The sequence below is a fragment of the Mustelus asterias genome, chromosome 25 (assembly GCF_964213995.1).
Source record: "Mustelus asterias chromosome 25, sMusAst1.hap1.1, whole genome shotgun sequence".
Lineage (NCBI taxonomy): Eukaryota > Metazoa > Chordata > Chondrichthyes > Carcharhiniformes > Triakidae > Mustelus > Mustelus asterias.
The window spans coordinates 2,976,158-3,002,559 of NC_135825.1; the positions used below are offsets into that span (position 1 = coordinate 2,976,158).

The 26,402-nt window shown below is 44.0% G+C and overlaps 1 protein-coding gene across 2 annotated transcripts in view; it reads left to right on the forward strand.

Annotated features, from left to right (window-relative positions):
• The first annotated feature begins 7,165 nt into the window (after nt 1-7,165).
• Nucleotides 7,166-26,402, forward strand: part of LOC144511761 (tyrosine-protein phosphatase non-receptor type 22-like) — a 107,981-nt gene continuing 88,744 nt past the window's right edge. The window contains exon 1 of one of the 2 annotated variants that reach the window (XM_078242012.1): nt 7,166-7,372. In XM_078242012.1, coding sequence (XP_078098138.1) covers nt 7,283-7,372 — 90 coding nt within the window. In that variant the 5' untranslated portion in view covers nt 7,166-7,282. The remainder of the gene's footprint in view (nt 7,373-26,402) is intronic. The other variant, XM_078242011.1, reaches the window with a different exon arrangement.

Sequence of the window (26,402 nt, forward strand, 5' to 3'; positions counted from 1 at the left end):
CCCTGTAACACAATGACCAGCCCCCGGTGACTACAGCTCGACTCACTCAGCAGTGTTTTAGATGAGCTGAAATCTAGAAGATTGGGGCCAATGTGGGAAGCACTAGAATAGCTACACCGGGAGGCAATAAAGATAACGATAATGCTTTCAACAGCAGATGGACTGAGGCAAGTGTGGAGTCAGGCAATCTTACAGTTGGGCATATCAGTGGCTCTGGTAATGCGCAGATATGGTGTGGAACATTTGGTTTGGCCTGAGACTGCAGTCAGGGAGTGGGATGCGTTATGGTTCAGGTCAGAAACTCCAAAGTGTCTTATGGAGCCGCCTGGATCATAAGTTTTGCATCTTGAATTTGGTTAGGATAAGCATGATATGTTTCACTTCAGGTGTGATTCAAATGACCCACTGGGGAGCTTTTATCAAACAAAGTTTATTTAAGAATATAGTTAACATGTGTAGTAAGAAAATTAGCAAGAACTTTTATCAATTACAAACAAGAAACAGAACAACCACTAAAATGTATAACCCTTAACAAATATATCTAATGTGTTCCAATCAAAACCAAAACCTTCCATAGACAAAACCCTTTAAACAGGTTCAACACGGCAAAGACTAATGCTCACGTGATACAGGAAATTGAGTCCTTTGGTTGAAGTCTGCCGTCCTCTGGATTCACTCAGAACAAATTAAAGTCAAAACAGCTCGTCAGAACCCCAGGGAGAGACTCTCTGGTCAAGTTACCAACTGCAGAATCTTTACTGTGGGAAGGTAAGACCTTTCTTTCAGATAACTAGCAGAGTTTTCTAAACAACAGGGAAAGAGGGAAAACATTCCTTTTTAGCTTGCTGTCCCTTCTAAAACTCAACTCTAACTGCAGCCAAACACAAAATGAAACCTTAAACTTACTGGAAAAAAACTGTCCAAAAACATATGACTGTCCTCTTAACAGTGCAGGATCGTAAAACTTTAATCCCAGAGTAAACACCAAGAACCTCATTTAAGCCACTTAAGTAGCAATAATAGGACATGTCCAGTCAAGCCAGCAACAATGACATCACTGAAATTGTGACAGCTGCAGAAATCATGATTTAAAAAAAAATCTCCTGAAGGTATACTAACGTTACAAGTGGCATTCATGGTATGTGCAAATCTACCCATTTATTTCAATTTGTCCTTTTGTCTGCAATCATTTACTCATGATTACTTACTGTTGTGTGAGGGGAGTTGCACAGGTTGAAGGCAAAAGTTTTGATCCCTAAGATAGGAAAATGGCAAAAAACAAAAATAGAAAAATAGAAATCTTCACTGTAATTGGTTATTCCTCTAATTAAACCAGAAACTCAGTGAAGGAGACATTGCAAAGATATTTATTAAATATTTTCTTTCTAATTAGACATTCGCTCAGGAAACTGCTTCTGAATTTTCAGCTGAAATTATTGTTTGGTGATTAACCCAAAGAGAAGGAAAGAAAGTTTGGATTAAAATGGAGAGAAAAGAGACAAAAAGAAAAAGTCAAAGAAGATATTTACTTAAGTTTTCTTACTTTAAATTTCCAGCAACAGTTAAGTTGTTGCTTGGTGGAAAAATTTGAATATTACAGAAAAAAAAGACATGTTACTGAAGCTTTTTATTTGCACTGATCAGGCCAACCGCATAAACATCAAATCCCAACCCATCACAACAATTCCCTGTAGTATAAATTGTTGTGAATATTTGAAATTTGACATTTTTGCATTTGTCCTGATGAGTGCAAGATGAAAAACTTTGGCAATGTGTCTCTCTTTACAGCAGTAACAATTAAATTCCAAAGGAATGAGATTCCACAATAGAACATAGAACATAGAACAGTACAGCACAGAACAGGCCCTTTGGCCCACGATGTTGTGCCGAGCTTTATCTAAAGATTAATTTTCAATGTGATTGTGTGTGTGCGGGTGTGACTTAATGTGTATCTGAGTGTGTGTGTGCCTGCATGTGCGACTGTGCATGTATGATTTTGTGTGTGTGTGTCTTAATGTGTATCTGAGTGTGTGAATGTGTGAGAGTGTGTGTACACGATTGTGTGTCAGCATTCATGATTGCCTGAGTGTGTGTGTGAGTGTATGTGTGTGGGTTTGTGTGTGTGAATGTGTGAGAGTGTGTGAGTGTGTGTGTGTGAGTTTATGTGTGTATGTGTGCGTGAATGTGTGTATGTGTGTGTGGTGAACCATCGTTGGTTACCACTGTGGGTTGTTTCTATGTTACTGTTGGGTTAGGGTGTTGCCACTGTGGGGGTTGTATAATGTTGTTGGGTTAGGGTGTTTACCTGTGGTAAATGTTGTTATGGCACATCCCGGTCGGGCCCCGCCTCCTGGGGAGAGGTATAAGACCCTCTGCTCCGGCGGGACCCCTCCAGTCTGAACTGGTGTACTCGTGTTAGTTAGTTCCATTGTTTGCTAATAAAAGCCTTCAATAGCTGAAGCCTTGCTCCACGTGCTTGATTGTCGCGCATCAGTGTGTGAGTGCATGTGTGTGTGAGTGTGTGAGTTTATGTGTGTGAGTGTGTGTGTATTTTATAATTGTCTAATGTTGGGGTACTTTCTTATCTGATATTTATACTGTGAAAGTTCTGGAAAGTTAAGCAATATTTATATTAGATCTCATTGTGTAGCTTGTTTTTATTAAAGTATTCCTTTAAAACCAACTGTCCGTGTGTCACCTCCATGACTATCTCAGTCTTCTACCTGTAGGTGGCAGTGTACCAGGCCATTGAATGGCTGCTAATGTAGACAAACACAAACTTTTCAGCTGAGTTTAGTGCATATTGCTAAATACAACAACGCCCTTCCCTAGTGAATTTCTCAGCGAGACATTATTAGCGTGTAGCTTCTGGAAGAACAGGGCATCTCAGACAGCAACTTCCTGATTTCCACATTCATATTGGAGCGAGAGAGAGAGAGCAGTGTCCACATCACCGTCACTTCTGCAAAACCCAGTCTGATGTGATCTCTCATCCACCAGATGGTGGTGTTGTACACATTAGAATTCAGCATCAAGCCAACTGGTCTATACTGGACTGCATGTTTTAACAAGTCTCCTCCTATCCCTCCATCTCATACCATCAACATTGCTATAATAGCATAAGATATTAAACTTAAGAAATTTCTGTTCCTTTCTCCTTCATTTATTTATGTAACTTGCTTTAAATGCGTCAATACTATTCACCTTAACTGCTCCCTGGGGTAGAGACTTCCCCATTTCTCCTGAATTCCCTGTTGGATTTGTTGCTTACTCTGTTATATTTATGGCACCTAATTTTTATTCCCCACACAAGTGGAAACATTTGCCCGATATTGATCTGCTCCAACCCCGTCATAACGTTAAGGACCCCTGGTCAGGTCACCCCCTCAGCCTCTCTCTTCAGCGTGTTCCTGGTAGGCATGGCCTCTGCATTTCTGGTTACATAGGGCGTCCACATCAACCACAGCAGCGAGAAGCCACAAACACAAAATGAGTGAATGCCCAGACAAACTGTTTCTGCCCATATTGTCTGAGGGGTGAATATTGCCAGTGTGTGCATCTCTGTAAGTAAACGCACCAGATTCGTGCCAGATTCTCTATGGTTACTCATTCTGCTGTTTCTTGATAAGCTGTGCAATTTCCTCCAGAAAGGAATCAAAGTAAAAGTTTATTTATCAGTGTCACAAGTAGACTTAGATTAACACTGCAATTAAGTTACTGTGAAAATCCCCCAGTCACCACACTCCGGTGCCCGTTTGGGTGCACTGAGGATGAATTTAGCATGGTCAATGCACCTAACCTGCACATCTTTTGGACAGTGGGAGGAAACTGGAGCACCCGAAGGAAACCCATGCAGACATGGGGAGAACGTGCAAACTCCACACAGACAATGACCCAAGCCAGGAATCGAACCCGGATCCCTGGCGCTGTGAGGCAGCAGTGCTAACCACTGTGCCACTGTTAAATCACCCCCAGTCCGCAACCTATGGTCATCTGGGACTGTGGTGACGTTACTTTTTACCTATTTGACCAATCAAATAGTTAGCATAAGAACTAGCCCCCTCGAGCCTCCTCCGCCATTCAATAAGATCATGGCTGATCTTTTCGTGGACTCAGCTCCACTTACTCGCTCGCTCACCATAACCCTTAATTCCTTTACTGTTCAAAAATGTATCTATTCTTGCCTTAAAAACAAACGAAAGGGTTCACTGTGATACAGATTAAGAACACTTTGTGGGAATCTCTGGAATTAGGGTGTTGGTCCCTCAGAAAGAAATTGCAATTAAAGAAAACATTGATATCACTGCTTTCATATTGTTGAGAAATCCTCCAGTCCTGGTAACCGGAGTATGGCAGATAATGGTGAAATTAACGGCCAGTCCATCTGATTTGGATGAATGATAAGTATTGATCAGGAAATCGGGAATAATTCTTCTGTATGAGCTATAAGGAGAGGCTGGGCAACCTCAGTTTGTTTTCCCTGGAGCGGCGGAGGCTGAGGGGAGACCTGATGGAAGTCTATAAAACTAAAGATAGAGTTGGCAGTGAGAATCTTTTTTCCAGAGTTGAAATGTCTAATACTAGGGGGCACGCACTTCAGGTGAGAGGGAGAAAGTTCAAAGGAGATGTGAGGGGCAAGTGTTTTACACAGGGGGTGTCTGGAACATGCTGCCAGGGTGGTGGTGGAGGCAGATACGATAGGGGCGTTTAAGGGGCTTTGAGATAAGCACATGAATATGTAAGGAATCGAGGGATATGGACCATGGACCAAGGACAGGCAGAAAAAATGTTAGTTTAACTTGGCGTCATGTTCAACACAACATCATGGGCCGAATGGCCTGTTCCTGTGCTGTGCTGTTCTATGTTCTTCTTTCTCAAGTGTCATGAGTTCTTCTGCATCCACATGAACAGATAGACAAGACCTCAATTTAACTTTTCATCTGAAAGGTATCACGGTGGACAGTGGTATTAGGAGGTGGCATCAGCATGGATGATGGGTTGAAGTTTCTGGAGTGGGCCAGGACTCCACGATCTCCTGACTTCAATGAGAGAGAGCCACCCACTGTCTCAAGCTGACAATATTTTGTATTTTTTTATGGAGTTGGCCAGGATTTGTTAATGATCCTTAATCACCCTCGAGAAAGTAGCGATGAGCTGCATTCTCAAACCACAGCTTTCCATCAGATATCAGCACAAAAATGATCAAACTATCTACCTGACCCAACATAAGCAAGGACAAATTGGTTAACAGCTGTTTAAACTTCCTTTACAATGGATGCTCTTTACAAGATGGAGCATATGGAACAAACTTGAGAGACCGAATGGCCTGCTCCTATGCTCAATTTTGAGAGTTGAGGATTTCTACTGTGATCAGTGTGTAGACATGTCATAGAATCCCATAGAATCGCTACAGTGCAGAAGGAGGCCATTCAGCCCATCAGGTCTGCACCGATCACAATCCCACTCAGGCCCAATTCCCATAACCCCATGCATTTACCCGAACTCGTCTCCTGACACTAAGGGGCAATTTAGCATGGCCAATCCACCTAACCAGCACGTCTTTCAGACTGTGGGAGGCAACCGGAGCACCCGGAGGAAACCCACGCAGACACGGGGAGAACATGCAAACTCCGCACATACGGTGACCTGAGGCTGGAATTGAACCCGGGTCACTGGCGCTGTGAGGCAGCAGTGCTAACCACTGTGCCACACACATTGCACAGTCAATAACTAATAGACAATTTGAAGCATCCCAAACATGTTGGGTAGCACGTCAGAAAGGATGAAAGCAGCGAGTTGTGTTACAGCTCATTACATCCCTCATTACTCTGCATCTCTCAATTAGGAATGAAAATCTTTGCACAGCAAAACCACAGAAAAACCTGAAACCCAAATACTGTTCAGAGGATCTCAGAGATCAGGAAAATATTGAGGAGATAAAGAATTGGTGACATAGCAGAGTAGCTATGGAGCTGGACTAGAATTCCGGAGGCCCCAGTGATGAGTTCTGACTGAAACAGGAGGGGAATTTAAATCCAATTAAGTAAAATCCAGAATAAAAACCTAGTAGTTTCAGTAATGACGACCATGTAACTAGTCACTTGTTGTAAAAACACACCTGGTTCACTCATGTCCTTTAGGGAAGGAAATCTGCGATCCTTACCCGGTCTGGCCTACATGTGACTCCAGACTCACAGTGATGTGGTTGACTCTTAATGGTCCTCTGAAATGGCCCAGCGAGACACTCCATTGTCAAGAAGGTGCCAACGGGCAGGGTTGCAATGGGCGGACAATTGGCTGCCAGCTACTTCACTCCAGTGCCAAATTTGAATTCCACCCCAATGGTCTTTCAGCGAAGCAGGGTCAGAGTGCACGGTAAGAATTACATTTAAAGACGGCACAGTGGTTAGCACTGCTGCCTCACAGCGCCAGGGACCCGGGTTCAATTCCGGCCTCAGGTCACTCTCTGTTTGGAGTTTGCATGTTCACCCCGTGTTTGCATGGGTTTCCTCCGGCTGCTCCAGTTTCCTCTCACAGTACAAAAAGATGTGTGGGTTAGTTTGATCAACCATGCTAAATTGACCCAAGTGTCAAGGCATTAGCAGGGTAAATATGCGGGGTTACGGGAATAGGGTCTGGGTGGGATTGTGGTCAGTGCAGTCTCGATTGGCTGAATGGCCTCCTTCTGCACTGTAGGGGTGGCACGGTAGCACCGTGGTTAGCATTGCTGCTTCACAGCGCCAGGGACCTGGATTCGATTCCTGGCTTGGTTCACTGTCTGTGTGGAGTCTGCACATTCTCCCCGTGTCTGCGTGGGTTTCCTCCAGCTGCTCCAGTTTCTTCCCACAGTCTGAAAGACATGCTGGTGAGGTGCATTGACCCAAACAGGTGCCAGGATGAGGCAACTAGGGGAATTTCACAGTTACTTCATTGCAGTGTTAATGTCAGACTACTTGTGACTAATAAATAAACTTTAAAAGGGTTTCTACGATTCTATGAACTATTACAAAATGTGTTTGCCAAACATTTTTTTAAAATTTCAACAATACCCCTTTAAATCTCCCGTGCTGACAGAGACAGGCGGCACTAGGACCCATGGAGAGCCTATCTATGTTCCCCTCTCTCTGACCACAGTAACAGTGACTGATTATTTCCCCCTTGCTTTTGTTCAAACCGCAGACATGCAACGCAGAGTCCTGCCCTTCTGGCCAGTTGAGGGCTCAGCCTTTGTCATGTCCTGTAGCAGTTGTCCAGATCTGGCAGCCAATTCCCAGCTCACAGCATGGATCAGTGTTCCATCCTGGTGAGGTTCCTCAGGCAGGTACAGCGCAAGAGGAGCAGCGGCGAGGAGAGCATTCCAGGGGAATTTCTGGTAAGTCTATCGGTGCGTTTACTGTGCAAAGAGTTTTGAAGGGAGCCAGCACAGCGCACGCAACAAGTGCCGGGCTGACTGGAAGCCAAGGTAGAGAAGAGGCTGCATGGGGTGGGCAGAGGAACTGCTTTCCCGTCCAGTGAGAGATCTGAACCAGGGGACCTCCTGAAACTTCATTCATCAGAATGTCTGTTTCCCCTCTCTGAATGACTGACAGAGGAATACATTTCCTGCACCGTCAAAAGAACATAAGAAAGGTTTTTTTCTGCAGTGGGTCATGGAGCCATTCCGGCCCAGGATGAGGCCATTCAGCCCATTGATTTCATGCTGGCTCTCTGTGGAGTCAATCCCATTTGATGACCTGTCTTGTAGATGTTTGGATTGGTGGCCCAGTCAATTGAGTCAGTTTTTCTAGGGGAAAGAGAAGTGAGTACTCTGAAGGACTCTCAATAATTGGAGGGTTACCTTGGAATGTTAATAATTGCTGTGGGTGTGAGAGTGTGTCTGTATATACAGGGAATCTTTGTGAGTATGTGCCAGACCTTAGTGAGAACCACATCTGGAGTACCGTGTACAGTTTTGGTCACCTTAAGGAAGGATATAACTTCAATGGAAGTAACTCAGAGAATGTTCACTCGACTGATTTCTGGGATAACGGGGTTATGTGGAAAAAAGTTGGCACCGGAGCGAGGCGACTTCTTGCAAGCTGTGCCCAGCATACCTTCTAATTCTATCTTTTACTCTCGTTCGATGTTTCTCAAACTTTATTCTAATTCTTTTAAACTCTCTAACAATGCTTTAATGCAATATCTTTACCTTGCATTAAGTTGATCTTTCTCTACACCCTAGCTATGACTCTAACACTACATTCTGCATTCTCTCATTTCCTTCTCTATGAACGGTATGCTTTGTCTGTATAGCGTGCAAGAAACAACACTTTTTACTGTATGTTAATACTTGTGACAATAATAAATCAAATCAAAGAGTGAACAGTTTGGAGTTTAGAAAAATGAGAGGTGATCTTATTGAAACATACAAGATAGTGAGGTGATTGTGAGTGGATACTGAGAGGATGTTTCCCCTTGTGGGACAGTCTTCAACCCATTAAAAAAATTAGGGGTTTCCCATTTCCGACTGAGATAAGGGGAATATTTTCCTCTCAGAGGGTTGTTAGTCTGTGGAATTCTCTTCCACAGACAGCAGTGGAGGCTGGGTCATTAAATATATTCAAGGCTGAGTTATACAGAGTTTTGATCGACAAGGGAGTCGAGAGTTAGGGGGGACAGGCAGGAGAGTGGAGTTGAGGCCACAGTCAGATCAGCAATGATAAAGAACAAAAAACAAAGAAAATTACAGCACAGGGACAGGCCCTTCAGCCCTCCAAGCCTGCACCAACCATGCTGCCCCGACTTAACTAAAACCCCCGACCCTTCCGGGGACCATATCCCTCCATTCCCATCCTATTCATGTATTTGTCAAGATGCCCCTTAAAAGTCACTATCCTATCTGCTTTCATTATCTCCCCCGGCAGCGAGTTCCAGGCACCCACCACCCTCTGGGTAAAAAAACTTGCCTCATACATCTCCTTTAAATCTTGTCCCTCGCACCTTAAACCCCTAGTAATTGACTCTTCAACCCTGGGGAAAAGCTTCTGACTATCCACTCTGCTCATGCCCCTCATAATCTTGTAGACTTCTATCAGATCGCCCCTCAACCTCCGTCGTTCCAGTGAGGACAAGCCAAGTGTCTCCAACCTCTCCTCCTAGCTAATGCCCTCCATACCAGGCAACATCCTGGTAAATCTTTTCTTATCCTCTCCAAAGCCTCCACATCCTTCTGGTAGTGTGGCGACCAGAATTGAACACTATATTCCAAGTGTGGCCTAACTAAGGTTCTATAAAGCTGCAACATGACTTGCCAATTTTTAAACTCAATGCCCCGGCCGATGAAGGCAAGCATGCCGTATGCCTTCTTGACTACTTTCTTCACCTGCATTACCACTTTCACTTTCATCTGTACACCCAGATCTCTCTGCCTATCAATACTCTTAAGGGTTCTGCCATTTACTGTATATTTCCTATCTGTATTCGACCTTCCAAAATGCATTATTTCACACTTGACCGGATTAAACTCCATCTCCCATCTCTCTGCCCAAGTCTCCAACCGATCTATATCCTGCTGTATCCTCTGATGGTCCTCATCGCTATCCACAAATCCACCAACCTTTGTGTCATCCGTAAACTTACCAATCAATCCAGTTACATTTTCCTCCATCTTATCAAACGGCAGAGCAGGTTAGAGGGGCCAAATGGCCTATTCTTAAATCTCCAGTGTCAATCATTATCGTTTTTTTGAGGTGCTTCCACACAGAAAAAGGCCTGAAAACTCGACCTTTGGAGTTAATCTTTGCAACAATCCTCCTCTACAATGTAAAGATAATGTGAAATTCTGGTCAACGTTGGTCCAAACCTTTTTTAATCAGGACTTTTGTCTGAATATAATTTTGTCTCTCCATAGCGTTCTCTGACCATCTGAAAGGGGTTTGAAGATAGTTTTGAAGATAGGTTACTGGTTTATTTTTAGTGCTTTTGTAGTGTGTGACTGCTCATAGACGGCTGTTCCGTATAATGGAGGGTAGTTCAAAACGGACATCTAGGCTACAGGGACTAACAGACAATCTAGATGAATCATGTAATCTGGCTAAGAATGTAGAGAATCCAGACTCATGAAAATATCTCTTGCAGTCTTATATATATATGTGTGTGTGTGTATATAAAATTATATAGTACTGAATAGCTCATGCTGATAAAGCAGACAAGACCATTTGGCCTATTGTGCAAGTGCTAGCCCTTTGAAAGAGCCAATCACAGCGCCAGGGACCCGGGTTCAATTCCCGGCTTGGGTCACTGTCTGTGTGGAGTTCGCACATTCTCCCCGTGTCTGCGTGGGTTTCCTCCGGGTGCTCCAGTTTCCTCCCACAGTCCAAAGACGTGCAGGTTAGGTTGATTGGCCTTAGTATCAAGGGGATTAGTTGGGTGAATATGAGGGGTTACGGGAATAGAGCCTGGGTTGGATTATGTTCGGTGCAGACTCGATGGGCCGAATGGCCTCCTTCTATGATCATTTAGATCCATTCCCCTGTTCTTTCCCCGTGCTCCTGATAGTTTTGTATTTATCCAGTTCAGCTTTGAAAAATTACTATTGAATCTCCTTCCGCCGTCGTTGGAAGGGATATCGATTCGCCAGAATGTTAGTGGGGCTCCAGTTATAGGGAGAGATTGTATTCCCTGGAATATAGAGGGTTAGGGGGTAATTGTGATTGCAGTTTTTAGGGTTTTGACAGGAATTGGTAGGTGTGATAGCGTGACCCCTTTGAGGGGGCGATCGGTCGTGGGTCACATGACCAACCCAGGACCTATCGAAGCAGAGTGTGCAAATCATGGTTTATGGCGTGGTAGAGCATGGGTCTATCAAGAAGAGACTCAAATTGCAAGCAAAGGAATCGAAGGGACAAGAACTGTATCTGAGCTGAGCTTGTACATATTGCGTTGCTGCTGGTGTTTAATAAATCACCATTGTGATTTAAAGCTACCTTATCTCGTATTATAGAACAACAATAATAGGGTAGATAGAGAGAAAGTTTCTGCTGGCAGCTGTGTGTAGTGCCAAGGGACATTATGTTCAAAACAGACAATTCTGGAGAAAATTTGCAAAGCAAGTCTTCAGGCAAAGACTGTTGGAAATGTGCAACATTCATCCATAAGAAGCAATAGATGCTCAATTAATGATTTTAAATCAGAGATTGATAATACATAAACATATGAACTATGAGCAGGAATAGGCCACTCATCCCCTTGAATCTGTTTCCCCATTCTATAAGATCATGGTTCATCTGTTTGTACGGCATGGTGGCACTGTGGTCAGCACTGCTGTCTCACAGCTCCAGGGACCCGGGTTCGATTCCTGGCTTGGGGCACTGTCTGTGTGGAGTCTGCACGTTCTCCCCATGTCAGCGTGGGTTTCCTCCGGGTGCTCCGGTTTCCCCTCACAGTCCAAAGATGTGCGGGTTAGGTGGACTGGCCATGCTAAATTTCCCCTTGGTGTCCCAGGATGTGTAGGTTAGATGGATTAGTGGGGTAAATGTGTGAGATTGCGGCGATAGGGCCTGGGTGGGATTGTGGTCGGTGCAGACTCGATGGGCCGAATGGCCTCCTTCTGCATTGTTGTGATTCTATAATAAGCCTCTTTTTCATTCTTTAAGCCAAAATGGATCATTTCACATTTGCCTACAATGTGATCCACCTGCCAGATCTTTGTCCACTCATTTAAACTATCTATATCCCTTTGTAGCCTCCTTATGTCGTCTTCACAACTTACTTTCCCATCTATCTTTGTGTCATCAGCAAATTTAACAAACATCCCTTCAATCCCTTCATCCAAGTCATTTATATAAATTGTAAAGAGTTGAGGCTTCAGCAATGATCCCTGTGGCACACCACTAGTTACATCTTGCCAACCAGAAAAATACCCATTTATGCCTACTCTCTGTTAGCTAGCCAATCTTCAATCCATGCCAATGTATTACCCCCTACACCATGAGCTTTTATTTTCTGTAATACCCTTTGACATGGTACCTCATCAAGTATTTTCTGGAAGTTAAAGTACGTCTCCTTTATCCACAACACATGTGACTCCTTCAAAGATCTCCAATAAATTGGTTAAACATGATTTGCCTTTCACAGAACCATGTGGACTTTACCTGATTGCCTTGAATTTTTCTAAGTGCCCTGCTATAACATCTTTAATAATAGCTTCTTAACTTTTCCCTCTGACAGATGTTAAGCTAATTGGTCCGTAATTTCCCATTTTCTGTCTTCCTCCCTTTTTGAATAAAGGAGTTACATTTGTTATTTTCCAATCAAATGGAATTTTCCTTGAATCTAGAGAATTTTGGAAAATTAAAACTAATACATCAACTGTCTCACTGGTCACTTCGTTTAAGACCCGAGGATGAAGCCGACCCGGGAATTTGTCAGTCTCAAAAGTTTGCTCAGAACCCACTCCCCTGGTGATTGTAATTTTCCTGAGTTCCTCCCCCACTTCTTTCCATTTCCTGATTTACAGCTATTTCTGGGAGGTTATTTGTATCCTCTATAGCGAAGACTGTTGAAAATACCAGTTTAATTCATCTGTCATCTCCTTGTTTGCCATTATCAATTCCCCAGACTCATTTACTATAGGATCAACACTCACTTTTTTAACTCTTCTCTTATTTAACTATCTGTAAAAGCTCTTACTCTCTAGCTTTATATTTCTAACTAGCTTTCCTCGTACTCTAATGTTTCCTTCCTTATTAATCTTTCTTGGTTGTTCTTTATATTCTGCCCAATCTTCTGACTTGCCACCCATCTTTGTGCAAAAATATGCCTGTATTTTAACTTTGATATGGACTTTAACTAGTTTTAGTTAACCATAGATGATGGGTCCTTCCCTTGGAATTTTTCTTTCTCTTTGGAATGTGTCTATTCTGTGTATTCTGAATGATCTCTTTAAATATCTGCCCCTGAGTTTCTATTAACCTATCCCATAACCTCATTGGCCAGTTCACTTTAGCTGGCTCTGCTTTCATGCCCTTGTAATTGCCGTTATTCAAGTTTACATTTATAGGGAAGCCTTGCTAACATTTTACAGGGTTTTGATGAAACCACACCTGGAGTACTGTGCTCAGTTTTGGTCTCCAGATTTAGGGAAGGATATAGTTCCTCAAAGCCTTAACATACAGTAGTTGTCACCACCCTCCTGTACTGCAGTGAGACCTGGACTATGTCAGTGGTATATAAGAGTGCCAGAGAAATGTTATCAGCAATGCCTCCACCACATCCCCAAGATTCAATGGGAGCCACGGCAAGCAAACACTAGTGTATCTCTTGAAGCCAGCTCCACAGGTCTTTAGATAAAACTCCTGAAAAATCAGTTTTGATGGACTGGACACTGTGTCCAAATGGTCGAAAACAGTGGCACAGTGATTAGCACTGCAGCCTCACAGCGTCAGGGACCTGGGTTCAATTCCAGCCTCGGGTCAATGTCTGTGTGGAGTTTGCACATTCTCCCCGTGTCTGCGTGGGTTTCCTCCCACAGTCCAAAGATGTGCGGGTTAGGTTGATTTGCCATACTAAATTGACCCTAGTGTCAGGGGGATTAGCAGGGTAAATGTGTGGGATTACAGGAATAGGGATCTGGGTGGGACTGTGGTCAGTGCAGACTCGATGGGCCGAATGACCTTCTTCTGCACAGTACAGATTCTAAACCATCTCCCCCTGCAGGTCCTGTTTTCTCAATTCTCAAATGGTCAATATTCCAGGGAAGGACAAAGAAAATATTAGGCTTAGGCGCACTCTTCTATCCCTCAAACTGAATGCAAAATTCAATGATATTAGGATCACTGCTACCTTGGGGTGCCTTCACTATGAGATTATCAATTAATCCTATCTCATTGCACAATATCAGGTCTAGTATAGCCTGCTCCCCAGTTGTCTCCAAAATGTGCTGCTCTAAGAAAACTCTCCTTAAAACATTTCATAAACTCCTCAGCTGGGTTACCTCTGCTTACCTGATTTTTCAAGTCTATATGTAGATGAAAACCCCCATGATTAATGCCATACCTTTCTGGCATGCTCCCAATATCTCTTCCTTTATACCCTGTCCTACTATGTGGTTACAATTAGGGGGACTCTCGATCACTCCCACAAGTGACTTCTTAGACCATAAGACATAGGAGTAGAATTCGGCCACTCGGCCCATTGAGTCTGCTCCGCCATTCAATCATGGCTGATATATTTCTCATCCCCATTCTCCTGCCTTTTCCCCATAACCCCTGATCCTCTCATTAATCAAGAACCTAAACCTCGTGCCGTTATTATTTCTCATCCCAACCGAAACCACTTCTACATCCAGGTCATCCCTCTCTAATGTGCTAACACCATCACTAATTAACAAAGCCACCCCTCCACCTTTTCCTAGCTTCCTGTTCTTCCTAAACGTCAGGTACCCTTCAATATTCAGGCCCCAATCAATGCCATCCTGTAGCCATATCTCTGCAATTGCTATCAGATTGCACTCATTAAGCTCTATTGTAACATCAGTTTGTCGGTTTTGTTTCGAAAGCTTTGTGTGTTTAGATACAAAGCCTTTACGTTTGTTCTTTTATTGTTTTACTAACTTCTAACCTTATCTGCTGATTTACTCTTAAATTGGCGCACTCTGTTCCTTCCTGTCAAGGCCTGTTTATCATTTCCCAGATTAGGTAAATTCCTCTCCACCCTGAAGAGATGTCTCGATCACTGCTTCTGGACAGGAAACACAGCTTCAATACAACACTCTCGCTCCATGCTACAGAGAACAGTGTCAATCCCCCTCACCATACTGTCCCCTACTACCACTACACTCCTTTCTGCTTTCCCCCATTTGAATGGCTTTCTGTATCATGGTGTCGTGGTCAGTTAGCTCATCCACCCTGCAGCCCCCATTCTCATCCCAACTAGCTGAAAGAACCTCAAACCCGTTGGACAATTACAGAGGCTAACACGCCTGCCTTCTGGCTCCCCTTACCTGCCTCAGCTGCAATCACACACCCCTGTCCCTGACCGCTTTCTAAGCCAGAAAACCCTTTCCTAAGGTGTGTGACCCACCTCCTGAAACAGTGTCCAGATAACTCTCTCCCTCTCTGACGTGTCGCAGTGTCTGCAGCTCAGCCTCCAGCTCAATGACTCTCAGCCGAAGTTCCTCAAACCGCAAACACTTACAGCAGAGGTGTTTGCCCTGGATCACAATGTTACCCAGGAGCTCCCACATGCTGCAGCCTTAGCACATCACCTGTCCTGCCATCCTCTTGTGTTTTAATCATTTAATTGAAGTATTTATTTTCTTTTATATATTTTCTTAATCTTACCACAAATTCCTGTGCTTTTTTAATCCTTAAAAACAGAATGGAATCATAGAATCCTACAGTGCAGTAGGAGGCCATTCGGCCCATGGAGTCTGCACTGACCACAATCCCACCCAGGCCATATCCCCATAACCCCATGCATATACCCTAGTTAGTCCCCCTGACAGCTAGGGGCAATTGAGCATGGCTAATCCACCTAACCTGCACACCTTTGGACTTTGGGAGGATACTGGAGCACCCGGAGGAAACCAACGCAGACACGGGGAGAACGTGCAAACTCCACACAGACAGTGACCCGAGGCCAGAATTGAACCCAGGTCCAAGGCACTGTGAGGCAGCAGTGCTAACCACTGTGCAGCCATGCCGCCCATATGGACCTTAAACCCTCACCGAACAGTTAGCTTCTTCCTTCATAGTAGAACAAGAACCAATTCATAAAGAATGAAAAAGTTAGAAATGAGAAGGAGCTCCTCTTTCTAAACTCCCTCAACTCGCCAAACTCCAGCACTTCATTCAAGGTCACAATTCAATTATATGTTTATGCTGCACAAGGGTACACTGTGAAGCCAAGTCAGGTAGATGGGGTTAGGAGACTAGATCAGCCACAAGAACACAGTAAGATCCAAGGAAACAGGAGCAGCAGGCAGCCATGTGGATCTTTGAATCTGCTCTTCCATTCATTACGATCATGGCCGATCCTCGGATCAGCTTCACTTTCTCATCCACTTCCCGCACATCCATTGATTCCTCGTTCCCATGTTCCAGATTCACCAACCAAGGGAAATAACTTCTCAGTATATCCACCCTTCAGCATCTTATTTGCTTCAATCAGATCACCTCTCCTTCTTCTAAACTCCCGAGAATGTAGACCCAAATATTCAGCCTATCATCTTAGGAGGGCCCCCTCACCCCGGGGTCAATCTCGTGAACTTTTGCTGTACTGCCTCTAATCTAAGTCATCATCGCCATTGTTGGTTGTCCCTCAATTCGAAGGTGACATCTTCTCGAGGTCACAGGTTTCTGCAAAGCGTCTTCGTGTGACTGAACAGGCCAATTAATGTCCCAAAGATATTTGAGAAATGGGGCAGGACGTTCCATGAGATATTGGGATTCTGGAGTGTAGAATTTGCTTCCTTTTCTTTCCTTCTCTGCCTCATCATTAAGATGTTGTGACTCAAAGCGTGGTGCAGTTTCATAGAATTATACAGCACAGAAGGAGGCCATTTGGCCCATCGAGTCTGCACCAACCACAATCCCACCCAGGCCCTATCCCCATAAGCATTTGCCCTAGCCCTGACACTAAGGGACAATTTAGCATGGCCAATCCACCTAACCTGCACATCTTTGGGCTGTGGGAGAAAACCAGCGCACCCGGAGGAAACCTACGCAGACACGGGGAGAACGTGCAAACTCCACACAGACAGTGACCCAAGCTTGGAATCGAACCCAGGTCCCTGGCATTGTGAGGTAGCAGTGCTAACCACAGTGCCATTATGCCACCGTGGATGGACAAATGATCCTCATTTTGAATGCTTGGTAGCAAGTTCCTCCCAGTAATTAATGCCAATAATGCCGTGCTTCCAGGAGATCTTCAGAGTGTCTTTGAAGTATTTTCTTTGTCCTCTCCTGGGATAATAGTCATTTGAGAAGACAGGACCTGCTGGGGAGATGGTTTTCGCCATCTGGGCACAGTGTCCAGTCAATCAAAGCTGATTTTTCAGGAGTTTTACCTGAAGACTTGTGGAGCTGGCTTCAAGAGATACAGTAGTGTTTGTTTGACGTGGCTCCCATTGAATCTTGGGAGTGTGGTGGAGGCATTGCTGATAAAATTTCTCTAACACTCTTATTTATCACTATCACAGTCCAGGTCCCACTGCAGTACAGGAGGGTGGTGACAACTACTGTAAATTAGGACTTTGAGGAACTATATCCTTCCTTAAATCTGGAGACCAAAACTGAGCACAGTACTCCAGGTGTGGTTTCATCAAAACCCTGTAAAATTTTACCAAGGCTTCCCTGTTCGTGTCTTCCAATTTCCTTGCAATGAGGCCAATATGCTGTTTACCTTCCTAACCACTTGCTTTAACTGCGTGCGAACTCCCTGTGTTCCTTATACAAATGTGCCCAAACCTCTCTGAACATCAACATTTTCAAGTTTCGTGCTTTTTTATTTTTTAGTACCAAAGTGAATAACCTCACACTTCACCACACTATAAACTACCTGCCACCTTTCTGCCCACTCACTTAGCTTTGCCTATGGGTGGAAGGTTCTCTAAACTTGGCAAAACGACAGTGGGTGGACAAAGCGGGCTTGCATGGCTTTCTCTGCTGTACCATTCGGGGCTTGAATAAAGCAGCAAGAAGCAGGTCCCAAGACATCACGCAGACAGTGGGGACCCCAGAAGCAAGGGTGCATCATCACCCCGTGAATGATATTATTGTTTGATTAATTACGTTTCCTTTGACATTTTGATTTTTTTTACAGTGTGTCATTTTCATTTAGTTTACTGATCTTTTAAGTTATATTCAAAAAGAGCATATATAAAGAGAGTGAACTGGGACACTGAGTGCATAGTTAGGAGGCAGAGATCTATAATGACGCATCCTACGAATAAACCTAGTATCAAGGAAAGGATCAAAGTCACAGGCGAGATTTTCCAGCCTCATGCGCCCCAAGACCGGAAATTAACCCCCTGAAGTCAATGTATCTTTAAATGGTCCACCGAATTTTCTGCCCCCACTCGCTACGATTCCCGTGGGGGGCTGGATGGGAAAATTCCAGCCCTTGTTTCACACTTTACCATCTGGCTTCAATCCTTCTGCTCCTATTTCCCACCATCTTTCACTGACGTGGACGCAGTCGAATTTCTGCAGGAAACACAAAAATAATCATAAAACATAAATTTACAAAGACTGCTCCAAATTAGCTGCTGACGGAGATCGCACGGTTACATTGAAGGGGAAGTTAGAAGCAGACAGGAGGGAGAATGGAGTAGAATGAGACAGCAGATTAGTTGTGAAGACGTAATTAGATTGTAAGGAAGCTCTGGTGTATCAGCCCCGGCAAAGATATCAAACCACTATCAGGTTTCCTTGAAAGGATCCCCAGACTGCTAATCTTTCCTAATAGCTACACACTCTCGATTCTGCTAACATCCTTGGTAATCTTTTCTGTAGCTTTTCCAGGCGGGCAGCACGGTGGCAGAGTGGCACTGTGGTTAGCAGTGCTGCCTCACAGCGCCAGGGACCTGGGTTCACTTACCGGCTTGGGTCACTGTCTGTGCAGAGTTTGCACATTCTCCCCGTGTCTGCATGGGTTTCTTCTGGGTGCTCCGGGGTTTCCTCCCACAGTCCAAAGACGTGCAGTGGATTAACCATGCTAAATTCTCCCTCAGTGTACCCAGACAGGCGCCAGTGTGTGGCGACTGGGGGTTTTCCACACTAACTTCATTGCAGTGTGAATGTAAATCTACTTGTGACTAATAAAGAAACTTTACTTTCCAGTATTTCAGTATTCTGTTTCTGTTCTGCGGCCACATCTCCAGTTATGTAAAATATGCCACCAGTTACACACACAAACAGTTCTTCCTGTTTTGGTTTGGAATTATCTAATCAACGTGTCTTAAGAACAGCCTTTCCAAACCTCCTCAGAGTTCAATCAGGGCAAACTGGCGACTTCCTCACTCATTGGCTTCAGAGCTGGTGAGAGCCCCGCATCACCGCCATTCAGGAAGTTCCACTGTATTGAGTGCTGGTCAGCCATTAATCGGGCAATGGTGAACCAAGGATCAAGAATCCCTGGGAGGTGGGGGGAGGGGTGTGTATGTCCTGTCCATCAAGAGCTATTGATCAATCAGAGACCACCAGCTCTTCATTGATTGGCAACATCACTGGATAGGCGGTGTCTGCTGTCCACCCGCGGTCTAGAGTCATCACTAGATCCTGGATCACCCCCTCCCCTCCCCCCCGCCACCCTCCACCTAAAGCTCACAAGCAAACACACCAGGGCTTTGGGCTTCCAGCAGGGCAAATTGGGCGACACGGTGGCACAGTGGCTAGCGCTGCTGCCTCACAGTGCCAGGGGCCCGGGTTGAATTCCCGGCTTGGGTCACTGTCTGTGCCGAGTCTACAGGTTCTCCCCGTGTCTGCGTGGGTTTCCTCCGGGTGCTCCAGTTTCCTCCAAAGATGTGTGGGTTAGGTGCATTGGCTGTGCTAATTTCTCATTCAGTTTACCCAAATAGGCGCCAGAGTGCGGCGACTAGGGGATTTTCACAATAATGTAAACCTACCTGTGACACTAACAAAATAAAAGAAATACCCCACTTGCCATTGGGTGAATACCAGTGACAGTGGGTTAAGGCCCTTAATGGACATTAATTGTCTACTTTAGGGCTGCCGTTGGCTATGGGACAGAAGGGCCATCTACAAACCTTTTGGCCTCAGATTTAATCGGGTCCCCGCCCATCTGATTAAATGCTCCCAAACACACCCAGGGAGGGGGCATTACATTCCACCCGTAGGGACCACACCAGCTAAGGGTGGCATGCAAACTGAGTTTAAAAACAAACTTGCGGAACCAATCAACAGCACTGCCCTGCACCCCCTACATGTCCAAACCCCACCCACCTGTATTATGTTCAGTTGTCCAAACACTGGAATGAATTCAAAAGAACATTGAACACTGTATAAAAAATTGAGTCCATTTTAAATTCACAGATCCAATCATAAGCACCTTTCCAGACTCAATGGTCAGGATTTTACGAACTCACTCGGACAAGACTCGTAAAATCCAGCCCAAGGCCAACGGAGAATTCCGTTCTGTGAGCCTGGATTCGGGATGGGCTAGGCGATAAAATTCTGGTCAATGTGGCATTAAATTCTTTGGTATAAACACTGAAATTAATTAACAAGAGCACCAGCCAATGTATGAACAATTTAATCCACTTGAAACCACTTTAAAATTAAAATCAAATACTGAGTTTATAAGTTTAGAAACTTTTACTTGAGTATTGCTGAAAAAAGGTCATTTTGTCAAAGCTTTTTGTCTTGCGCTCATCAGGACAATTGCAAGAATACCAATGTCAGGGGTAACAACAGCTTTATACTGTATGAGAAGATGGCGTTGATTGGTTGGCAAGTGGACTCTGACTGGTAGAGCTGGTAAGAAGTTTAACAACACCAGGTTAAAGTCCAACAGGTTTATTTGGTAGCAAAAGCCACACAAGCTTTCGAGGCTCTGAGCCCCTTCTTCAGGTGAGTGGGAATTCTGTTCACAAACAGAACTTATAAGACACAGACTCAATTTACATGAATAATGGTTGGAATGCGAATACTTACAACTAATCCAGTCTTTAAGAAACAAAACAATGGGAGTGGAGAGAGCATCAAGACAGGCTAAAAAGATGTGTATTGTCTCCAGACAAGACAGCCAGTGAAACTCTGCAGGTCCACGCAACTGTGGGAGTTACAAATAGTGTGACATAAATTCTGATTCTAGGATCGCATGATAAAGACTCAGCACATCACAAGTAGAGCTGTTGCCATGGAGAATGCACCAGTTAATGGTGCCTGACAGTTAACTGCCAAACATTGTTTGAAAATTTAAACCAGGCAGCTTGACACTGATTGGTTAAAGCATTGCCCTGAGGAATAAAACAGTGAATGGCTGTCACGTATCCTGTTTAAAACGGGCACAATGTGCAGACAGAAAAAGCACGTACACACACATTGCGTATAAAGTTGTTGTTTCCACTGACATTAGCATTCTTGCGATTGTCCTGATGAGTGCAAGACAAAAAGCTTCAACGTAATGTATTTTTTTAGTAACAATCAAGTCCTGCATTGCCAAACAATGATTGAACTTTTACTTATTCTGCTAGGCTATACTTATAATATTGTAAAATACACTTTACCATTTATTTCATTTAAGTATTTTGAAATTCATTTCAAGACTTTTCTATGTTGACTTACAATAAGTTGAAGGTTGTATAAATTCATAAAGGCGATTAAAAAGTCTGAAAGATTAAAAGTAGTTTAAAAAATGCTTAAGAATGTGAACAAATATGCACTACAACATTACAAGGTTGCTGACCTCAAGGGGAACGTGGCCTCAGCACTCCTGGACCTCACCAGTCCCTCTCATTGTTCTCTCCAATGACCATTGCAATCTGCAGCCAATAGAAACAGCCCCTAAAGCTCCAGCACAAAAAGATAAGGCCGTAGTTTAAATTGTAGCCAACGGTGTGTGCCCAAATTCCAAGCAGAAGGTGGCGCCTTCAACAATGTAGTCCTGCAGTTGGGATGTTATCTGAGAATCTGTGCTCCCGTGCTGCAGTGGGTCTTGAACTTATGATCTTGAACTGATGCTTCTCAATTAATCACTGATTGTTGGTTGAGCGAATTAGTTTCTGGCTCTGGTAGTGCAATGGTAGAGGCTTTTCCAGTGTTCTTCCCTGCTATGTTCCTGTTCTGATGCCGTATCCACTCCGTCACCAGGACTGTCTCAGCCCTCATTCAAAACATCCATAATAATATTGCCAGACTTCACTACTCCAATGCTATACTGACCAGTCTAACGTCTTGTTTCCTCCATAAACTTGAACTTATCCCAAATGTTAATGTTCATATCCCAGCTCACACCAAGTCCTGTTTACCTTTCACCCCTGTTTATGATGAGTTACATTGACTCCAGTTCAAGCATCAATCACCTCAATATTAAAATTTCATCTTTGTTTTCAAACTCCTTGATAATCCCACTCCCGCTCTCTCTTTGTAACCTCCTCCAGCCTGACAACCTTTAATATCTCTCTGCTCCTCCAATCTTGGACTCATGCGTGACCTGGATTTAGATTGCTCCATCACTGGTGGCCATGTCATCAGTTGCTAGACTGTAAACTCCTTCACTAAACCTTTCCACCTCTCTCTCCTTCTTAAAACTTGCCATTGTTGCCCAGTGGGTCACACTCTCACTTCTGAGTTAGAAGGTTGTGGATTCAAATCCCACTTCAAAGACGTGGGTATAAAAATGTAAGTGTCAAACCACAGTGCAGTACTGAGGGGGTGCCGCACTATTGGATGAGGCACCTTTTGAATGAGACGTTAAGCCAAGTTCCTGCCTGCCCTCTCAAAGGGATGTAAAGTTTTCATGTCACCAGTTCAGAGAAGGGTAGTGGAGTCTCCCCTAGTCTGCTGGAAGCCTATGTAGGGATGAGGAAACAAGGTTCAGATAGCTCGATTGAGGGTTACAAGTTAGCAAGGAACGAGCTGAAAAAGGAGCTTAGGAGAGCTAGGAGGGGACATGAGAAGTCCTTGGCGGGTCGGATCAAGGAAAATCCCAAGGCTTTTTACTCTCATGTGAGGAATAAAAGAATGACCAGGGTGAGGTTAGGGCCGGTCAAGGACAGTAGTGGGAACTTGTGTATGGAGTCAGTAGAGATAGGCGAGGTGATGAATGAATACTTTTCTTCAGTGTTCACCAAGGAGAGGGGCCATGTTTTTGAGGAAGAGAAGGTGTTACAGGCTAATAGGCTGGAGGAAATAGATGTTCGGAAGGAGGATGCACTGGCAGTTTTGAATAAACTGAAGGTCGATAAGTCCCCTGGGCCTGATTAAATATATCCTAGGATTCTTTGGGAGGCAAGGGATGAGATTGCAGAGCCTTTGGCTTTGATCATTGGGTCCTCGCTGTCCACAGGGATGGTGCCAGAGGACTGGAGAGTGGCGAATGTTGTTCCTCTGTTTAAGAAAGGGAATAGAAATGACCCTGGTAATTATAGACCCGTTAGTTTTACTTCGGTGGTTGGTAAATTGATGGAAAAGGTCCTTAGGGATGGGATTTACGACCATTTAGAAAGATGCGGATTAATCCGGGATAGTCAGCACGGATTCGTGAAGGGCAAGTCGTGCCTCACAAATTTGATAGAATTTTTTGAGGAGGTAACTAAGTGTGTTGATGAAGGTAGGGCAGTTGATGTCATATACATGGATTTTAGTAAGGCGTTTGATAAGGTCCCCCATGGTCGGCTTATGATGAAAGTGAGGAGGTGTGGGATAGAGGGAAAGTTGGCCGATTGGATAGGTAACTGGCTGTCTGATCGAAGACAGAGGGTGGTGGTGGATGGAAAATTTTCGGATTGGAGGCAGGTTGCTAGCGGAGTGCCGCAGGGATCGGTGCTTGGTCCTCTGCTCTTTGTGATTTTTATTAATGACTTAGAGGAAGGGGCTGAAGGGTGGATCAGTAAATTTGCTGATGACACCAAGATTGGTGGAGTAGTGGATGAGGTGGAGGGCTGTTGTAGGCTGCAAAGAGACATAGATAGGATGCAAAGCTGGGCTGAAAAATGGCAAATGGAGTTTAACCCTGATAAATGTGAGGTGATTCATTTTGGTAGGACTAATTTAAATGTGGATTACAGGGTCAAAGGTAGAGTTCTGAAGACTGTGGAGGAACAGAGAGATCTTGGGGTCTACATCCACAGATCTCTAAAGGTTGCCACTCAAGTGGATAGAGCTATGAAGAAGGCCTATAGTGTGTTAGCTTTTATTAACAGGGGGTTGGAGTTTAAGAGCCGTGGGGTTATGCTGCAACTGTACAGGACCTTGGTGAGACCACATTTGGAATATTGTGTGCAGTTCTGGTCGCCTCACTATAAGAAGGATGTGGAAGCGCTGGAAAGAGTGCAGAGGAGATTTACCAGGATGCTGCCTGGTTTGGAGGGTAGGTCTTTTGAGGAAAGGTTGAGGGAGCTAGGGCTGTTCTCTCTGGAGTGGAGGAGGCTGAGGGGAGACTTAATAGAGGTTTATAAAATGATGAAGGGGATAGATAGAGTGAACGTTCAAAGACTATTTCCTCGGGTGGATGGAGCTATTACAAGGGGGCATAACTATAGGGTTCGTGGTGGGAGATATAGGAAGGATATCAGAGGTAGGTCCTTTACGCAGAGAGTGGTTGGGGTGTGGAATGGACTGCCTGCAGTGATAGTGGAGTCAGACACTTTAGGAACATTTAAGCGGTTATTGGATAGGCACATGGAGCACACCAGGATGATAGGGAGTGGGATAGCTTGATCTTGGTTTCAGATAAAGCTCGGCACAACATCGTGGGCCGAAGGGCCTGTTCTGTGCTGTACTGTTCTATGTTCTATGTTCTAATAGTTATCTCTCAAGCAAGATCACAAAAATAGATTACCTGGTCAATATCACGTTGCTGTTGTGAGACCTGGCTGATGTGTTTCCTGCATTGCAACAGTAACTATGCTTCAAAACTTTTCATTGGCTGTAAAGGATGTCTTGCGGCATTTAAGTTGCTTTATGAATGCAAATCTACTCACCTTCCTCTACCTTTAACCAAGCTTTTGGTCAACTGTCCTAAAGTCTCTCTATATGATTCTTCAGTTGTTGTTAGATAATACTCCTGTATTTGCCTTGGGATGTTTTACTACATTAAAGATGCTATATAAATGCAAGTTGTTGATTTTACTCCAAAGTGAAAAAGATGATTGCCTATAACTGGCACTCGTCCCCTTTAAAGGGTTTAAAACGATTGAAGTGTTTAAATTATCAGGTTGTATTGGAGGTTGTTAGTGAGGTTCCTGGTTAACAAAAGCCTTTGTGTAAAACAATAAGTATAAGCTTCTATCAAAATGTAATTGATGCTATTTTTGATGTTTCTAAAATAAGCTCAGTTTATAGAATGCTACAACATAGTTTCTTGTCCTTGACTTCCTTTCAAAGGGGCCAGTAGTTTGCTAAATGCCTTTCAAAAGCAGAAAAGAGTTTGTGTTTGATCTTGCATCACCTGTACTTTTTTTTAAATCCATAGAATGGGTTACTAACCAACTAGCCATGCTAACTATTTGATTGGTCAAATAGGTAAAAGGTAAAGTCACCATAGTCCCAGATGACCATAAGTTGCTGACTGGGGGTGATTTAACAGTAGCACAGTGGTCAGCACTGCTGCCTCACAGCGCCAGGGACCTGAGTTCGATTTCCAGCTTGGGTCACTGTCTGTGTGGAGTTTGCACGTTCTCCCCGTGACTGCGTGGGTTTCTTCCCACATTCTGAAAGACGTGCTGGTTAGGGTGCATTGACCTGAACAGGCGCCGGAGTGTGGGAATTTCACAGTAGCTTCATTTGCAGTGTTAATGTAAACCTTACTTGTGACTAATAAATAAGCTTAAACTTAACTTGAGATCACCACACCTCAGGCGAGAGGCAAGGTTGAGAAGGCCTTCATGAATAACCTCAAGTGGGTATAGGAATTGAATGGTGCTGTTGGCATCACCGTATTATGAACCAGCTGTCCAGCCAACTGAGTTAACTGACTCAAATAAGGTCTACCACACATCCTGTGATGAAACTATTGTAATGTGGTTCCTTAACCATCTCTTCAATTCAGAATCCTGTATGCTGTACCTGCACAAATAATGTTCCCCTCCTCACCCAACTCAACTGCTGTACACTCAAAGAGAGGCACTGAAAGGTGTGAACCTAAAGATCAAGGAGTTCAAATACATAATTCCCCAAAGTATGGGGACAGATACATAAAGGTACGAGAAAAAACCAACAGCAATAGAATGCAAGATTTAAAGATGGCAGAATTCGAGAAAGATATTGGTCATGCCAAAGTTAGAGCCAATTTGGACAGCCCATTATTGAAGAATAATGAAACCATTGAGAGTGAAAACTGTAGATTCACCTGGAAGATACCAGAGATGGGGAATAGAGTTACAAGAGAGACCTTGGAAAACGTGACTATGCCCATTAGAGAGAATAAGATTAAGATCAGATGGAGTAAGAGAATTTTTAAATCACCAAGTGTTTTGAAAAAATTGTTATTTTGGAGGAGTCGGTGAGGAGGAGTCATCAATTTCAATTTCTTCACTGTGGGAATGAGAGGAGAGATTAAGGGAAATTTGTTTACATACAGAAGGTTGATGAAGCAGAAAAAGACCAGTCATCTGTTAGGGGAAAATCACAGAAATCCTACAGTACAGAAGGAGCCCATTCGGCCCATCGAGTCTGCACCGACAGCAATCCCACCTGGGCCTTATCCCCGTAACCCCACATATTTACCCCACTAGTCAC